At 34.5% G+C, this 19,257-nt stretch overlaps 1 protein-coding gene across 1 annotated transcript; it reads right to left on the bottom strand.

Moving 5' to 3' along the window:
• Window positions 1–46: 46 nt before the first annotated feature.
• Window positions 47–10,135, bottom strand: LOC108566239 (huntingtin). The gene is made up of 27 exons (XM_017926036.1): window positions 9,934–10,135; window positions 9,690–9,873; window positions 9,360–9,638; window positions 9,160–9,304; window positions 8,917–9,098; window positions 8,665–8,851; window positions 8,215–8,606; window positions 7,742–8,152; window positions 7,525–7,680; window positions 7,309–7,469; window positions 6,979–7,243; window positions 6,641–6,923; window positions 6,188–6,585; window positions 5,844–6,122; window positions 5,568–5,792; window positions 5,353–5,513; window positions 4,774–5,302; window positions 4,372–4,717; window positions 4,012–4,322; window positions 3,783–3,959; window positions 3,473–3,726; window positions 3,048–3,414; window positions 1,490–2,992; window positions 1,218–1,432; window positions 987–1,164; window positions 783–927; window positions 47–731 (listed from the first exon to the last, which is right to left on the bottom strand). Exons 1-27 carry the CDS (start codon window positions 10,014–10,016, stop codon window positions 115–117), a joined length of 8,433 nt encoding a protein of 2,810 aa, XP_017781525.1. The 5' UTR covers window positions 10,017–10,135; the 3' UTR covers window positions 47–114.
• Window positions 10,136–19,257: the final 9,122 nt, after the last annotated feature.

The following is a 19,257-nucleotide window of genomic DNA, read 5'->3' as shown; positions in this document are numbered from 1 at the left end:
TTTTATATATATTAATTATATTCTTTTATTTAAAACACGTTAATCATATTTACATTTATTACACATTCATACTTAGTCAATATTTTAATAATAATAATAATGTTTAGACAAACTTTATAAACAACCCAACAGTTCGTTGAAAGGCATGTCGACCTGATCTTTGACTTTCATCAGACTATCCACGAACGTTTTTCTCTGACCGTCGTTACTTAAGTTATTGTAGAAATCTGATCCTGCAATGCAGAGGATCTTCCTATCCTCGTACTCGTATCTGCCGATGCGTTTCTGCACGTACGGAAAGATGTTCCGAAGCCAGACATTCGTGCTTGCAGAGATGAAGAAGCAAGTCAAACACCAAGTCGCCATTCCGATCGAAAACGACTGCGTAAAGTTCGTCAAACTAAACACAACCCAATCTTGGAGGAGTGACAGCTGTGACTGTTCAATAGCGTACTCGAAGATCTTGAAAACGACTTTGCTCATTTGCATCGGATGCCTTTGCTGGGGCGACAGAAACTCGCTGATCACTTTAGTCAAGATGTCGGCCGGCGAGAAGAAATCGTTCAGGAGTGTCGACAACGATTCGCTCAAGATTTCAACTTCAAACGGAAAACCCTTCTTAATTCTATCGAAGACCACGGAAATCTTTTCGATTGTTTGTACTAAATGATCAGGGTTACTCTGAACCAATCCATTGGAGACATCAGAGTTCTCCAAATGATCAGAATATTCTAAAGCAAAAGAAATAGGTAATTGAATTCATAATAATCAACTATTCTTACCTATATACATGGAAGTAAACAGAAGTTGAGCAGCCGGAAGAGCCACCACAGGATTAGCATTCTTTAACTTGTCAAGAGCCAACTGCATTATCATTCCCGTGTTTTTCTTTGGAAGCCTCTTACTTATTATCAACCTTTCCAAACCCTAAAACAAACACATTTTTATACAAAACAATAACACAAATTAAATTTGTTAAATAATACTTTTAACAATGGAATGTATATATTTTTAACGGTCTTCGCATCGTACAGCAAAGCCAAGACGTTGGACAGAACGTTATTCACAAATTCCGCATCCAAAAGCGGAAAGTCAATATTCTCTATCAAGTAAAACGCTAAACTCCAAACCAGCAGAGTGTGGTTTTGCGATTGATTCAAAATACTGAAACAAAATTATTATTGTAAATAAATAGCAATAGTTGGATTTTTACTAACTTATTGTTTGTATTTATATGGCACTGGATATACTCGATGGCTATTGGAAGAAAGATCTGCATTTCCTCGGAAATGGCACCGGTGGTTGTTTTTGGAGATGTACCCATTTGCAAGATGTAGAGTAAACCGTGGATACTGGAAATCCTAGCCGAGATAAACGCACTTTTCAAAGACTGCGTGATGATTTTTTTGGCCAACTCGAAATATTCCATGTCCTTAAAAATAATTACACAATTTTTATAACATATTAATATATGTTGAATGTTAGTTACCGGTGATAAAACCGATACAGCCTTGCAGATTCCTACAACCAAATATTGATGAATGATTTCATCTTCTACGGCGTGGTTTCTCGATAATTCAGAGAATATATCCAGCATCCAAACGAACTCTGATCTTTCACTGAAAAGATCCGATATCGCGAGAATTGATTTAACAACTTCTTGGAGTAGCCTCAAAGGCAGAACCTCTTCGGATTTGATCCATTGAGAGTAGAGGTCAAGGAGGAATTGTAAGCACGAATTCAGATCCAAACCGATTTCCGAGAGCACCTTTTCTCGTTGCAGATAAACTTTGGCGGCTTCGCTATCCTCTTTAAGCTCTATGATCTTAATGGATAACTGCAAATATTCCACAGAAACTTGCCCGTACGAGTAGCCAAATGTCTGCTTCTCCAGGTTCGGCTTGGAGAACACGTCAGGTATGTAAATGTCTCCATTCATTTTCTCAATCATTTTCGCTTGGAATCTTGCTTGCAGCTCCTTCAGTTTCAATACACTCGTAGAATGATCCAGCAATTCGCGATCGCGGGAGACGTGTATGAATTTGGAGACGTTACTGTTGCCTGGACGGGGATAGTATAGAGTTTGCAGGAGGAGAGATGTTATAGCTTGAACTACTAAACTAGTGGAATGTGTAATAGCGTTGATCTCTTCAATTGAACTGTCGCTATTGGGATTGGCACTGAGGACGCTGAGGAGACACATCCATGTTTCTTCGAACTGTTGCCGCGAAGACCAACCTAGCAACGTGATCCTAAATATAAATTCTTCTAAAATCTCGATTTCCTGGAGGTAGTCGATGGGAAGCGGCGGGACCTGAGTACGGTACAAACCGGTCATTTTCACGGAGAGCCCGCACTTCCACGCCGTGGGCGGAGTAAGTACAAACGAGTTCACCAATGGCAATCTGCCCAAAGATATCACAATACTTCTTAAGCTAATGAAGAGATACCTAGGTATATCTACTTCCAGGTTGCGAACCTTTTGCAACCATGTGACAAGAACGGACATCCGGTGCACGCATTCACCTGCTGCACGGGTTTCCGGATCGTCGAGTGTCTCCTCCAAGCTTTCAGAGAAGACCGTAGGCAGAGGCTCGGAATTAACTAGAAGTTCATGAATTAACTTATATAGACAGTTCACCGCGGAACACAGCCGCGAAAGATGCGTATCTTGGCCTAAAATCGCGCACATAATATTATTCTTCAGAATACCGTCGCAGCATCTTATGCAAGCGTTCAAAAACCCGACGTCGATCCCCGTTTCATTCTCGTAAGAAAACGCGGCTAGCTCAAGACATACAACACTGAAAATCGCGAAATCTTCGTGACTCGATTCTGGTATTCCCGAGTCTTTACACCTCACGAACACATCAACTGCCAAAACAATATCCTTTAAAGAAGACAAAAATGTTTCATCCGCGAGCAATTCGCACAGATTAGATTTATACTTAGTTTCATTGGCACTAGAAGTCCGTCCTTCCACTAAGAAAACCTAAACAAATCATGACAATGAGATCATCCACATCGTAATAAAAAATAATAATTACTTGATGAGGCGTCGGCATTGCTTCCCTGATCCTCTTTATTTCTGCAAATAGATAATCGCTGCAGACCTTCAGCAACTCCTCGCCTCCAAAGTTGAAACAATCTTTTAACACAGATTTCGGAAATCCCTTCGAACGTAAAATATTACTAACATCTTCATAAGAAAGTTTACTTAGAAGTTCTGCAGTTTCCACTCCTTTATTAGCAGTTTCGCATCGACCTTGGATTATCGATATATACCAGTCCTTGTGAATATTGAGTTTCTTGATGCAATTAAGATTGATTGCTCGCCTCTCGTCTAAACATAAAGGAGGGGAATCGTAGTAAAGTGTTGCTAACTTATTCAAAAGACCCACAAGCATTTCGTGTCTACAATACAAAAAAAAAAATGATAACAATAGCTACGAATTAATTATATAAAAATTACTTTTTTGTCAAGTTCAAAGAAACCAAAACATCCATCAATCCATTTAAATTAGTTTTCGACAATTGTCCTACAATCTCGTTCTTATTCATTGTTAACAGAAGTTCGACCCTTCTGCACAACAAATTGCTAACGTTTCTAGAAACTGCCAGCTGCCTGCATTCCAGTAATCTTGGTATTAACATCATCAGTAGATTTCCAGTTTGAGCTTTGTGTGCACCCTCCACGCATTGCAAAAGGTTCATCTTGAACTGAGGCTGAGAACAGTAGAAGTATTAATGTTGATTCACAAAAAAGCAATGATGAAGGTTACTTCTTCAATATCGAGGCATTTTGTGGAGATTGAGTGAATCAACAAGCCACTCGAGGTGGAATTGCGATGCATAGAATTGATCAGCTCGGCAATCGGAGGCTCCGAGCACAAATTTACCAACAGTATTATATTGTTTCTAAAGAACCAAGACAATTTGTCCTCCTGTAAATGTTCGCTCTAAAATATAATAACTTAAAAGAAATTTATGATTGACAATATATAAGATTACCATAAAATCTGCATAAACTATAGTGGAACCGATTCGAACGATATCATCATTAACACTTGATGGTTTCTTGAGAAGCCGCGCATCTTTAATTTCAGCAAATCTCAAAGTGGAGGACCAAAACTTTTTGTCGTCGTAATTCACCAACGCCAAGATGTGGCACCATTGAAAAGTAAGCAATGGATAGAAAAATCTTAATTTCAGAAATCCCTTATTGATTTCCTCCAACGGAATCTTCTCGGAAGACCCCTGCAAAGGATCAAATTTATCGTTGAAAATTCCAATCGCGACTTTCGTAATTTTAGTATAATTCCCTAAAATCAATAGAATTATTGATAGTTTGCACCAAATATATATGTATACCTGATTGGAATATGTACAAACAATACATCAAAAAGAAACTGAATTGTTTCACGACGAAATCGTGCTCTTGATTTTGCGCGATTTCAACGCACTTATTCAAAGATATGTGCACGATGCGAAACAGGAAACGCAACAAAACAACTTCCGGTTGCACGTGAGAAAGAACGTCGCAGATTTTGGTAACGTTTAGAGGATCGGGTTCTACGATGTGCACATAAACGCTTTCCGGTGCAAACTCCATTTGATTATCGGCGATCCTCAAGAGCAATTTGTCTTCTTTCATTCGGGAGAGTATCAACAACAATATAGAAACCTTTCCTAAATAACGGACTAAATGTTTATCCTCCTAAAAAAAAATCCATTACTTAAAGTATTTATAAGAAACTCGCGAGTCGAAATTACTTGGACAGGAGGTTCTCCAAATAAGTTGATGAGTATCTTATCGACGTCTTTGTAGGCGCTCGGATGCAGTGCGAATATCAGTTTGATGATTTCCTCAAAGCAATTGCCTTCATCCACTTTGATTTTATTCTGCTCAAGCATTGATAGAAAGACGTCGAAGACTTGACGCGATAATCTGATCCATCGTTCCGAATTATCGCAATACTTGCTTTCGTTCAAGACAAGCACGAACAGATCGATGATTTCGCCGTACTCCAATAAACGTAAAAGCATAGAAACCAAAAATTCCCTGGCGGTTTCCAAATCTTTAAAATTCGGTGTATTCGATTTGTTCCTTAACAGGAAGACATCTTCAACGATCGGCTTCAGAGCAGGAATGCAATGAGTCAAAGGTGATTGTCCGCTCGCCATTAAACCATCGCATAGTTGAATGATCTTCGGAATATCTATGATACTCTTCGAATGTTGTTTGCCGTAGGATAAATGAACCAAAAATTGGAAAATTTTCGGTATCAATTCTTCAGATAAACTGAAACGAAAATAAATCGATTAACCTGTTATCAACAGATTATTACGTACCTAATTTGACCCTCTTCGATGAATTCGAATTGCTTCAAAACGAAACCTATGAAAATCTGCTCGGAATCAAGCAAACAATAATTCACCCTCAACTGCACCAATTGCCCCAACAACTGAAGAACTTGGCATTGCAATTGAACATTACTGGTAATCGTGTAATGCTAAAACATAATCGAAAATTTAATAAACATTCACTAATAAATTGATTTAGAAACCTTTAAAGATTCGATAACCATCGGTTCGAAAATCCTTATGTAATTGGCAAGTATTCTATCCGAACCTTTGTTCGCTCCAATCTTATTCTCTTTTCGATGCAAGTAACCCATTACTGTGCTATCACCATCACAGTCCACTTTTCCAACAGTATTTAAAGCGCTTACGCAATTTCCAATCGATTCAAATGGTATTTGTGCGGCACGATAGTAAAATCCGAAATTGCCCTATAGCGATGAAACGATTAGTAAATGTTTGAAGAGTATGGTAATAATTACTTCTTTCTCTCCGCTTTGAGAATTTTGATTCAAGTACGTCAAAATTACATCGGAATCCGAGCTCAAATTTGTGCCAAATAGGCTTTTCAGTAATTGCTGCACGCATAATACAGTTGATGCCGAATCCAGGTGGAAAATGGATTTTAAATACAGCAAAATCTCTTCAGCGATTCTTCCTATTTCTGTTAAGGTTGCCACCTCCAGGATTTGCGAGAAAGTGTTTAGAGTACTCTTCAGTAAACTTAGGAAGTTTTCCGATGCCTCAGACTCCAATGTGATCTATGTAAGTATTAATTTTATAAGTAATACAAAAATATGTTCAATTTAAAAATTAATATCTGCACCTTGTAATTATTGTAAGCGACTTTCAAAATATCGTAGAACTTCATGTAATGCGGAGAATTGGCGAAATATCCCATTGCATTAACTTTAGAATCGACCTTTTTATCTTCCTTGTCAGGCGTTTTGCTCGGCGAAAGTATCTTCTTTTCGCCCAAGTCGCTCTTCTTTCTCTTGATGGGAGACAAGTTGCTGGTCGATGGTAAATTGGGAAGCTTATTCTGAGGTAAATTTGGCACAGATTCGTCGATTATATGGGAAAATATATTCAGCATTTTGATCACATGCACCAAGAATACTTCGGACATTTGCGCCAAAGTCTTGTCAGCAAATAAATCCCATTGTTCCCTGGCTCCTTCCAAACCCAAATCGGCCGGAGCTTTCATATTCTCCAGCCATTTACCTAAATCAAATAGTGTATAACCAATCTATTTTCAATATTTGCATTAAAAAACAACCTGCAAAGAGATTTCCAGCCAAAGTGATCAAGTTCAAATGGCAATTAAGATCATAGCAAACGATTCCGTTCGTCAAAAGATGAACTGTAACGTTTAGTAGATCCGCGGAACTGCTTATGAAGTATTCCTCTATTGGAGATGCGATTCCTCCAATGGAGTTGCTTCGCTGGAATATCTGCCGCTGCTTCGTTACCGAAATCGTCTTAAAACAGCTCCAAGCCTTTTTATACACACTCGTTGGAAATTTGAAGCTCAAAGCATTCAAAGTCTCTATACAGCCGTACTACAAGAATTACTAGTTATAACAAGACGTTCGTTTCATATAAGACGAAACTCACAATATAATATTTCGAAGTTGTTGTTAATAAGTATTGAAACAATTTGGTGATGATTTTTCCTAACGATATTTCGATGATATTCAATTTTTTGGAAGCCGTATTATATGGAAATGGCATACTTTCGACGAAGTGTTTCTTGTTGATGTTACCATCTATCTCTCCACTAAATAATCGTGGGATATACGTATTTCGGTAAGAGACAGCCTTGAACGTAACCGTAGAGTCATTAGGATAATGATGTTTGAAATACAATTTTGGTATAACCCTATAAAATGATGTACATTTAGAATAAATCTATATAGTTTGAAATTTATAATAAAAAAAACTCACGAGACTATAGCATTTGATGCTGCTAAACGAACACGCTGATCTTCGTCCTTGATGAGCTCAAATAGAATATTAAAAACCACTTTGTTTTGATACTGCGAAGTGGGAAATGCGTGTGCTATGGTTACGTACTCCAATTCGGAAATGACCTCTACTAATTTCACCTGAATATGCTCTTATTAGATAACCAGATTTATATTGAAATACGATGTTATTTACCTTAACCAACCAATATGGATCCTGCGCTAAAATTGGAAGGTAATTCAAAATGGGCCAGGCCTCAACACATAACTCTGAATCCAATAGCAATCGCAGAAAATTGTTCAAACAAACTAAAGATTGCCGACTGCAAGTTGATGATTCGTCTTTCAATCCCTGCAATGATTATGAATCTTCAATAGTTAAAGCTTAAATAAAAATTAAGTAATTGAATTACTTTTAAAAGCATTTCCATCAAATTCGATAATTTGAAGCAATCCAGACTGCAAATATCGTCGATCCAACATTGATAATCGCCGTTGCTCAATACTAAAACGGCTCTGATGAAATTGGAAATGAGGATACGCACTTGGCCCCTCAGCTGAGGATCTCCGTGATTTGCAAAAATCAATACATCGCTTATCCTCTGGGTCGTGACTTTCCGATCCAAATGGACAACAACTATTTGCGGGTATATTTGTACGATGCTCGAAAGGCATGTTAATGCAAGATTCTTTGTGGAAACTCGCACTTTCTTATCGGGAATTAATTTTCCAGGCACACCGTTCAACAAGAATTGCTTCGTTAATAAACGACCACAATAAATCAAAGGCACTGCTTTATCCAAAAAATCCCCAACGTCGATATCCTAATTAATTATAAAAAAAAACTATTATATGAGGGCGTATTATTAATTGGATTAAAACTCACTAAAGGTACATCTTCTAATAAACTTGTTGATTTATCGTCGGCCTTCAAAGAGCTACTTTTTTCAGAAGATCCCTCACTCAAGACTAGTTTGTCCATGTGCTCAACAATACTCTCGCTCTTCAAGCTATCCGCGTACAAATCATTAAGAGTACCGATGGTAATATTGGAATAATCAAAACACTTGCTCTTATCGTTGGCACTGTTGATGGTACCATCTATCGAGTCGCAGAAATTTCCCGCTTTATCATCTTTAACGTAATTCACATTGATGACGGACAATTTGGATTCGTCTATCCACTTCTCAATATCTTCCGATTTGAAGTTATCAAACAGCTCCACATCCAAAGGTAAATTGTCTTCCGAAACTAGCGTGGTAGCTACGCTCAATTGACCTATAATCATAACCAAATTAGTATTGCAATAGTAAGCATATGTAGTCATATTGCTTACTAGGCGATCGCATTTTAATTTTGGCACTTTCCGCAACGATTTTGCTACATTTGAGGCCATCTTGATTAACTAAAGCCGCCTTAAATTGCTTTGTACAATTTTGAAAAAGCGTGTTCAACGTCTCTAGCGAAGCGTTCACAATGTTGTGATCACCGTGCGAGGAATAATGCAAAGACAGTTCGTATATCTAAATCAGAGTTTTTTTTTTGTTTTGTTCTTTAGTTAACACGTGGATTATTTAATAGATGTTACCTGTAGAAATCGATCGACTGTCACTGATTTATCGATGGCGTCTTTTCTGCTTGAGAAATTGTAATTATTCATTCTCGACTCCTTCTCGAAACTCTTCAGCTTTGGCAATATTGCTTTCAGACAACCGAAAACGCCTATTATCATGAAAGTGGCGTGGCTTTCCTGGACGGGTATTAAATAATCTGGAAAATTAAATCGAGATTTGTATAGCGAAAGATCGCAGTGATTGCCAATTGGATTTACCAACTAAATTATTTAGAACATAGGAAAGGTAGATGTATGGTTTTCTACAATTCAGGCACACACTTAATATACAACTTGAGGACGTCCTTCGAATTACCGCAGACTGAGAATTTTTCACATTCTTCAAACATGCATCCAGTATACACTAAAACAGGCAAAGTAAGTTGTAAAAGAACTATATTTATTGACACTGTTGGAACCTTGATATCTCTATCCATAGTGAAACATCCAAGTGTCTTCATTATATTTCCCATACTGTTAGCTAAAGTCTCATGGACTAGTTCTTCAGTTCTCTCCAAAATCTTCACTATGCAAGGGACCAAATTAATGACATATGGTTTTCCCTTGTGTGGCCTTATGTGATGAGCCAGCAGTGCAAATCTCCATAGAGCAGCTCTCAAAGACCTAGCTGATCCATTAGATTTAATTTCCTTGTGCAATTCTATTTGGATCTTGGTAATACTGCTATTACCCATTGCCTTAAATATCAAAATAAGTATGTATCTTTAAAAGTAAGTTAATCTATTTACTCTGATGATCTTATTCAGGCACTCATCAGCTGTCATCCTGACATCAGACTCAGGATCATCACACAACTGTAAGAGAACATCCATGGCAAAACTCAGGAAAGTGTTGAAGTTCTTAGCAATCTTTATAGTGGGATTCATCATAGCCTCAACAATGATATTACAGTGCTGAATCTTCTCCTTCTTTCTGAAATTTTCGAAATGATTTAAAATCTACTTCCAGATATTCAAATAAAAAAATATTTACTTCACTGGATCTAAAGCTTGGTTAGAGTTCAGTAGCAGTCTCAGAGCCTCCAAGGACTTTAGTAGTTTCTCCTGCGTCGCCATGTCACTGCACTTATTTGCAAATTAATTAAAAAAATATTCCAATTAGAGTAAAATCACATTCACATTTATCTTAAACTTATGTTTACTCGTGTTTACATTTTTGACGTTTACTTGACACATTTGACATTTGAACTATTGGTAATGTCACAACAACATACTAATCCTATTACAGGAAACTGTATAATATATTAATAAAAGGCATGCATCTTTGGTTACAGCAATTAGGGGGCAACTAGATTAGAGCAGTTGTCGACAATTATTTTTGAATCTTACATTTGTCGATCTCCATAACTAAACAGCCCCAGAAGACTAACAGATCATTGAATATGCAAATTAAAGCTTAAAGGATCACCTTTCCAATGAGCCTACTGTCATCTTCGTGGTATCATCGAGTCGCCTGCTTGGAGCTGGAGAATGTGTACTTGCTCAAAATTCAATATGTTTACTTTTGGATTGATTTCAAGATAACCACTTAGGATAATTGTATAATTCAACAAGAATCGTAACTTAGAGATAGCCACCTTTCGAATGAGTACTCTAAAATGCTTAACGTTTAGAATTTCTTCTGGGAACAAGTTTTTTTTATGAAACTACAGTACATTTTCGAAGACGTTATTTTGCCAGCTGTTATTTGTGAAATACCAAAGTTTGTTAATTAATTTTGAAAACGCTATAACAGCTACAATTAAATATTTATGCTCATTTGAATCTACGTATATTCAAGATCAACATTAATGTCCAAATTTTTTCTGAGAGTTGGTGTATACGAAAATAAAGGCCATTTTCGAAGACGTTATTTTCCCAACTCATTTGTGAAATACCAAAGTTTGTTAATTAATTTTAAAGACGCTATAGCAGCTACAATCCAATATTTATGCTCATTTTAATCTACGTATATTCAAGATCAATATTCATTTTTAACATTCTTCTGGGAGCTTATGTATACGTAAATACAGGCCATTATCTAAGACTTTGTTTTCCTACTTGTTAATCAAAGTTTATATGTATGTTTGGTTGCAGACTGTTTCCTGAATATTCCGAAAGATGACACTGCTTGTAATAATTAAAATGCATATAACTCTAAATCTAATTTGCATTATATTTATTAGACTAAAGTAATAACATAAGATTAATTCAGGCATAATTATTAAACATTTGTTTATTTAAATTAGAACGGTTTTTAAGAAGTGGGTTTTGTGCAGCGCTAAAATGCCTGAACTACAACCTTTGAAATATTGTTAATAGATGGTGCCAGCTGTCATTCAAATTGGAAAAAATATTTTGCGCCTAAAGTACAGGCAACCGAACATACATATACTTTTTGAAGAACGATTAGGAAAACAACGACTTAGATAATCGCCTGTATTTAGGTATACATAAGCTCCCAGAAGAATGTTAGAAGTGAATGTTGATCTTGAATATACGTAGATTCAAATGAGCATAAATATTTGATTGTAGCTGCTATAGCGTCTTCAAAATTAATTAACAAACTTTAGTATTTCACAAATTATATCTAGGAAAATAACGTCTTCGAAAATGGCCTGTATTTTCGTATACACCAACTCTCAGAAAAAATTTGGACATTCATGTTGATCTTAAATATACAGAAATTAAAATAAGTGTAAATACAGGCTTGTAGCTACCATAGCTAGGTCACAATTAATTATCAAACTTTGGTATTAGACAGTTTGTAGAATAAAATTTTCGAAAATGTGTCATTTGTAAAATACCAAAGTTTGTTAATTAATTATGAAGACACTATAGCAGCTATAAACCAACATTAATGCTCATTTGAATCTACGTATATTCAAGAACAACTTCAATGTCTAACATTCTTGTGGGAGCAATTTTTTACGAAAATACAGGCCATTTTCGAAGACGTTATTTTGCCAGCTGTCATTTGTGAAATACCAAAGTTTGTTAATTAATTATGAAGACGCTATTGCAGCTATAATCCAATATTTATGCTCATTTGAATCTACGTATATTCAAGATCAATATCCATATCTAACATTCTTGTGGGAGCTATTTTTTACGAAAATACAAGCAATTTTCGAAGACGTTATTTTGCCAGCTTTCATTTATGAAATACCAAAGTTTGTTAATTAATTAAAAAGACGCTATAGCAACTATAATCCAATATTTATGCTCATTTGAATCTACGTATATTCAAGATCAACATTCATTTCTAACATTCTTCTGGGAGCTTATGTATACCTAAATACAGTCCATTATCTAAGTCGTTGTTTTCTTAATTGTTATTCAAAAACTATATGTATGTGCGGTTGCCTGTAGTTTAGGCGCAAAATATATTTTCCAATTTGAATGACAGCTGGTACCATCTGTTAGCAATATTTCAAAGGCTGTAGTTCAAGCATTTTGGCGCTGCACAAAACCCACTTCTTAATAACTGTTCTTATTTAAATAAGCAAACATATAATAATTATGTCTGAATTAATCTTATATTATTACTTTAGTCTAATAAATAAAATGCTAATTAGATTTAGAGTTATATGCATTTTAATTATGAGAAGCAGAGTCATCTTTCGGTATATTCAGGAAACACTCTGCAACCAAACATACATATAAACTTTAATGAACAAGTAGGAAAACAGAGACTTAGATAATGGCCTGTATTTTCGTAAACATGAGATCCCAGAAGAATTATATATATGGATGTTGATCTTGAATATACGCAAATTAAAATTACCCTAAATATTAGTTTCTAACTTCAATGGTGTCTTCATAATTGTCTAACAAACTTTGGTATTTCACAAATGAGTTGGGAAAATAACGTCTTCGAAAATGGTCTGTAATTTCGTATACAATAACTCTCAGAAGAATTTTGGACATTAATGTTGATCTTAAATATACAGAGAATAAAATGAGTATAAATACAGGCTTGTAGCTACCATAGCTTGGCCACAATTAATTATCAAACTTTGGTATTAGACAATTTGTAGAATAACATTTTCGAAAATGTGTCATTTGTGAAATGCCAAAGTTTGTTAATTAATTAAGAAGACGCTATAGCAACTATAATCCAATATTTATGCTCATTTGAATCTACGTATATTCAAGATCAACATCATTATCTAACATTCTTGTGGGAGCTATTTCTTACGAAAATACAGGCCATTTTCGAAGGCGTTGTTTTGCTAGCTATCATTTGTGAAATATCAATGTTTGTTAATTAATTTTGAAGACGCTACTGAAGCTATGATCCAATATTTATGCTCATTTGAATCTACGTATATTCAAGATCAACATCTATGTTTAACATTCTTGTGGGAGCTATTTTTTACGAAAATACAGGCCATTTTCGAAGACGTTATTTTGCCAGCTGTCATTTGTGAAATACCAAAGTTTGTTAATTAATTATGAAGACGCTATTGCAGCTATAATCCAATATTTATGCTCAATTGAATCTACGTATATTCAAGATCAACATTCATGTCTAAGATTATTGTGGGAACTAATATTTACGAAAATTCAGGCCATTTTCGAAGACGTTATTTTGCTAGATATAATTTGTGAAATACCAAAGTTTGTTAATTAATTTTGAAGACGCTATAGCAGCTATAATCCAATATTTATGCTCATTTGAATCTACGTATATTCAAGATCAACATTCATTTCTAACATTCTTCTGGTAGCTTATGTATACCTAAATACAGGCCATTATCTAAGTCGTTGTTTTCCTAATAGTACTTCAAAAAACTATATGTATGTTCGGTTGCCTGTAGTTTAGGCGCAAAATATATTTTCCAATTTGAGTGACAGCTGGCACCATCTGTTAGCAATATTCCAAAGGTTGTAGTTCAGGCATTTTGGCGCTGCACAAAACCCACTTCTTAAAAACCGTTCTAATTTAAATAAACAAATATATAATAATTATGCCTGAATTAATTTTATTTTATTACTTTAGTCTAATAAATAAAATGCTAATTAGATTTAGAGTTATATGCATTTTAATTATGACGATTAGAGTCATCTTTCGGAATATTCAGGCAACAGTCTGCAACCAAACATACATATAAACTTTGATGAACAAGTAGGAAAACAAAGACTTAGATAATGGCCTGTATTTTCGTAAACATGAGCTCCCAGAAGAATTATATGTATGGATGTTGATCTTGAATATACGCAGATTAAAATTAGCGTAAATATTAGTTTGTAAGCTTCAATGGTGTCTTCATAATTGTTTAACAAACTTTGGTAATTTGGCACAATAGTGGAGAAATTATCTTGGAAAATCTTATTCCAACCAAAGTCCTAGGATTGGATGTTCTTTCAACTTGAAATAACATGAGTTAACAACTTTGTATTTTCGTATACACCAACTCTCAGAAGAATTTGGACATTAATGTTGATCTTAAATATACGGATATTAAAATGAGTATAAATAAGGCTTGTAGCTATCATAGCTTGGTCACAATTAATTATCAAACTTTGGTATTAGACAGTTTGGAGAATAACATTTTCGAAAATGGCCTGTATTTTTCTATACACCAACTCTAAGAAGGTTTTAGGACATTAGTGTTGATCTTGAATATACAGAGATTAAAATGAGTGTAAATACAAGTTTGTAGCTACCATAGCTTCGTCACAATTAATTATCAAACTTTGGTATTAGATAAAACAACGTTTTCCAAAATGTCCTGTATTTTCGTAAGCACTTGCTCCAAGATGATTGTTGAACTAAAATATAGAGAGATTAAAATATGTGAAATTATAGATTGATAGTTATCAAAATACTTTTAGTCTCTTTCTGGAGATTTGATGAAAATAAACATTTTTGTTTTTCCAGTATTTCATTCAGAAATGTTTTTCCAATCTCTAAGGATCATGTACGAAGCAACAATAGAATCATGGGTGCTACAGTCTTCGTAGTTGTTATCCATCTTCTTAATGAAGTAATATTTTTGCTCACTTTCAGCAGTCAAGGTTTCCACTATATGCAAATGAAAACTACCAATAAAGAATGCCTTCCACTTTCTTGCGAACTTAAGGTCATCAACTATACATTACAGGCATGTTACTATCAGCTCCACCTAAAATAATAACAATTGTACTGATTATTGTTGACTTACCTTATGACTATTAACAATTAATGCACATTCACACAGTATGTCTTATGTAAAAGATTTTAAGAATTGTCCCTAGTTAGCTGCAGTTTCTGTTGTATGTTTTCTGAAGACAAAGAACTTTAGTGATCGATGGTTGTTTACTTGTTCCATTGGTACTTGCCCGAAGTGAGTTGTGAAGCTCAGAGAAAGGTTTACCATACAAGGAAATAGAAGAAGGAAGCAATGTAGCATGTTGTTCTTTAAATTTGCATTAAGAATAATGTAGAATAAAGAGGAAATTCAATAAATTTAACTTGCAACAGTAGCTGTCAGTGTGACAGCTGTAACAATAACAGTTCGCTCACTCACACAAACGTAAAATTCAAAAATTCAAATTTCAACCAATCAGGAACGACCGATGCTAGGAGCTCAGATACCTCCTCGCACTCCTAGTCTCCTGGTGCAAATCCCAATTTTCTCCCATTTTCGAGAATCATATTCAGGGGGGGAATTGCGTTTTGATTCGCGAAAACCGCCAACTCATTAAAGCTTAATAACTTTCTTATTAATTGACCAAAACTAACGTGTTTTACAGCAAACGAAAGCGAAAGAATTATTCTATAGAACAGTAAATTAAAATTTTCAAATATATATGAATATAACCATTTATTTAACCATTTTTTTCATTTTTTATAATTCGTTGTTAAATATATTTTATTTATATTCTATCATAGCAACTACAGCTATCTCTTGAACATAAATCAAAGGCAGATGGTGGTACCAATTTACACACACACAACTCTGATTAGGCATCGCATTATCTAAAGCGTTACTCTTCACTAACGGCCCAACAAACGCACGCATGTACACAATCCCACTGTGAAATCATGAGCCAACATGCAATTTATTGTCAGTTGAAATTAATTCATAACATTACATTTCAGCTGCAGTGCTCACTTGCGTAACAAGTTAATTAGTAGCCAGGCTCATTCTTCATATATTTTTTAAAAGAATCATTGATTTAATTAAAGCACAATAAAAATAATTTAGCCCGGACGAATTATATTGAAATAAACTATTTTCATGTTTCGAGGAGACGAGGATTAACGAAAAGTAAAGAATGAGAAAAACAAAAGAGAAAAATAAAAAAACGAACGCAAGTCCTGCGTCGCTATTCCGAATGCAGACGGAATTAATTTTAACGCTCTCATGTAAATACTCGAAATATATTTTAATTAAATTTAATTTAATTGCATCAAGCCCTATGGAGTGTTCGCTAATAAACAATGCAATTAAACGTCTATTAAAGTGAGTTTAATTCATTGTCCTGTGCAAATATTAGTTTAGTTAGTTTAAAACCGGGACTCCGCAAATACATCGCTCTTGTTTATGACAGCCCATTTTGTGTTGCAGCAAAGTTGAAGAAGTAATTGAAATCAATTAAATACATACAAATCAATAATTAATGCATTGTTTATATTGCATTCATTAATTACAGTTTCGTATGCAATATAATCACAAAAATATTAATTAAAAGTTAATAAATGTATTCCTTTTTAATTAAATCAATAGTAAATTATGTTGAGTTCTTATTCTCAAATCTTCGTTCTGTATTATTTTCTCATTAGCGCGACCGAAGCTGTTTCATGCTAATAATAATCGTTACACGTACGCATACGAATTTGCGCTTTAATAAGGACATGATGTCATTAATGTAACTTCATTACAAGACCGGTGACCCGAATATGCATTGAGGCATCAGCATTCCAATTACATTAAAATAATTAACCAGAAGAAGAAAACCGAAATAATTACACTGTTTGTTCAAACATACGCAGCTTCATTATCAAGGTGATTCATAATGATGTGAAAATCTATTATATTATGTAACATCAGCAAAAAAGTTCTGTGATTTAAGTAAAAGCTTCTAATTATTACATTGCTTTGCATTCATCGACTTGGCTGTAATGAGAGTTAAAAAATGAATTAACGAAAAATTAACTATACTATATAGAATTGATCCAAAAAATGAATATGAAATTTAGATATTTGCTGTGGTTTCATGCCTTTAGCTGTATTGAGAATTAAAAAAATGAAGTAAGGAAACATTAACGCTCGAAATACTACAAAAAAATTGCAGCAATAATTTCCAGAGATTATTTTTTCTTGTTCTTTTACTCATTTTTGCCTAATTAAAACCTCCACCTTCTCCTTTGCATGAAGCATTCAGCTAAGATTTATTATAATGCAATGCTTCCATCTTCCATTCTTTTTATTAAAAAAGCCTTTTAAAGCTATCTGAGAAGGAAGAAGGAGCAACAAAACCGGTCATGGAGATGGAGTGTGAGTTTTTTTTTGTACGTGTTACACCCAGAAACAAATTGAGTTTATAGCAGACAGAAATTCAATTAAACATCTACTGTATACGCATTCATTCGACGCCCGATCTGCCGTTATTGGAAATCCGAATTCAATATAGGTATGCATGCATCAATATATATATATATATATACCGTATTTTGTTTTGTATTTTTATATAAATTTAGTTTCGTTTCATCTACAATGTCAATTACTTTTTTTCAGTGTCAAACTTGAAAATCCATAGCAGCAGGGATTTATTAGCATTCCTCGAAGCGTTTTTCTTTTTTGGGTTCTGTTTGCTGCGACGATCGTAAATGATGTAATTTGGATTCAGCATGTATGAAACAAAATTCTATGCAAATATTTACAGAAGACGAGTTTCTTCCTTCGATCCTAAGCGAAGGCGCAAGGATATTTATGCTGGGACATAATAAATTGGTTTTCCAGAATTAATAGTCAACATCCTGCGGTCACTAAACTATTCCTTTTATTATCATAACAATAATGAAAAGAATACATTTATTTTAACATATTTATCGATTATTTTTAAGTGTGGATGAATAACTAAAAATTTGTATTATTTAATAAATTTGTTTAAGTAAAAAGTTCTGAGCCTTTTTTGTAAGATGGCTTTAGAGAGGCCATATCTCACGATGTATACGTTGCATCTAATCATTCTATACTGCCACTTAAAGGCGATATAACGCTTTAAAAAAAGTTCTTTGAGAGTTTTGTGTTTAGTGAATCCAGTTTTGCGTTAGAGCGTTCGAAATGGAGGTAAAAAAAGAGAAAATTTTATACATTCTTCTGTGTCGTTTGTGGATCTAATACAGTATCGAATGCAATAGCTGGTCCAGGAACTGAAGATTAGCCAGAAAACCGTGTTTTATAGTTAATGTTAGAAATAATAATGGAATAAATTGTGAAAGAAAACACGATAAATTTGTGAAAAATTGCGAATAGCTTGTACATCGCATTTTGTCCCACAAAATGCGACGTTCCGCAAGAGCGAAGGCTTTTACGTACTCATTTTTTTTTGTAACTGGAGCTCACCAACAAAAATTGGTACAAAAAAAGTTTCGTACTCTACAGTTTTGTTGTTGTTTTCAAGCTGGGCTCCAATCAATATTTGTTTCTTGCAGCTTATTATTAAGCCCCCGGGGGGACTTTTGTCGGGTAAAAGTTTTCGTACAATGGGCGTCCAGTGTGCATGTGTATTCGACAACGATTCCGACGTCGAAAAATAAAAGACCAATCCCATTGAAGTGCTCAGCCGTATAAACGAAACAAAAAATAAATATTATGAAGAAAAAGTCTGCAACGTAAAAATATAAATTGAAATGAAGTGAAACAAAGAGTTTAGGATGAGAAAATAATAATAAATGAAGGTGATTGTTGGGCTTAAATTCAGTGTTAATGTATGAAAATTGCGTGTGCGTGAGCGGGATTTACTGGGAATCTTCCATTTATTAGCATTAAATAATTCAGCCAGGTCAGCGCGAATTAAGCCGCCGCGGTAATCCTTTCTCACCCTATTAATCCCAGATCTAATTCATCAAGAAGCCTTCCTTCCACTCAATAAATTTTACTTATTCCCACAAGTGTGTCTGACGAAAAGAGGAATCTTGCTGTTAAAAAAATGATAAAACCTGTTATAAAATTAAATTCGTAATTAAAACAAATATTTTATTAGCATTAGTTTATTTTTTCATCTTTTTTTTATACATTTAATGAATTTATAATTGCGTAATTCACGTAAATCTATATTAAATTGTATTGATTTTTCAACAAATTTTATATTATTATTATTA

Source organism: Nicrophorus vespilloides, unplaced genomic scaffold, assembly GCF_001412225.1.
Source record: "Nicrophorus vespilloides isolate i.1.1-1 unplaced genomic scaffold, Nicve_v1.0, whole genome shotgun sequence".
Lineage (NCBI taxonomy): Eukaryota > Metazoa > Arthropoda > Insecta > Coleoptera > Silphidae > Nicrophorus > Nicrophorus vespilloides.
The sequence above is the reverse complement of the archived record's forward strand: the minus strand, read 5'-3'. Positions and strand labels throughout refer to the sequence as shown.

Excerpts from the sequence above, each read along its gene's own strand:
- LOC108566239 (XM_017926036.1), bottom strand. The coding sequence starts at position 10,016 with ATGGCGACGCAGGAGAAACTACTAAAGTCCTTGGAGGCTCTGAGACTG. Across the intron at positions 5,303-5,352 it reads ATCGAAGAGGGTCAAATTAG|TTTATCTGAAGAATTGATAC; the intron begins GTACGTAATAAT and ends TTTTCGTTTCAG. Across the intron at positions 3,415-3,472 it reads TCTTTGAACTTGACAAAAAA|ACACGAAATGCTTGTGGGTC; the intron begins GTAATTTTTATA and ends TTTGTATTGTAG.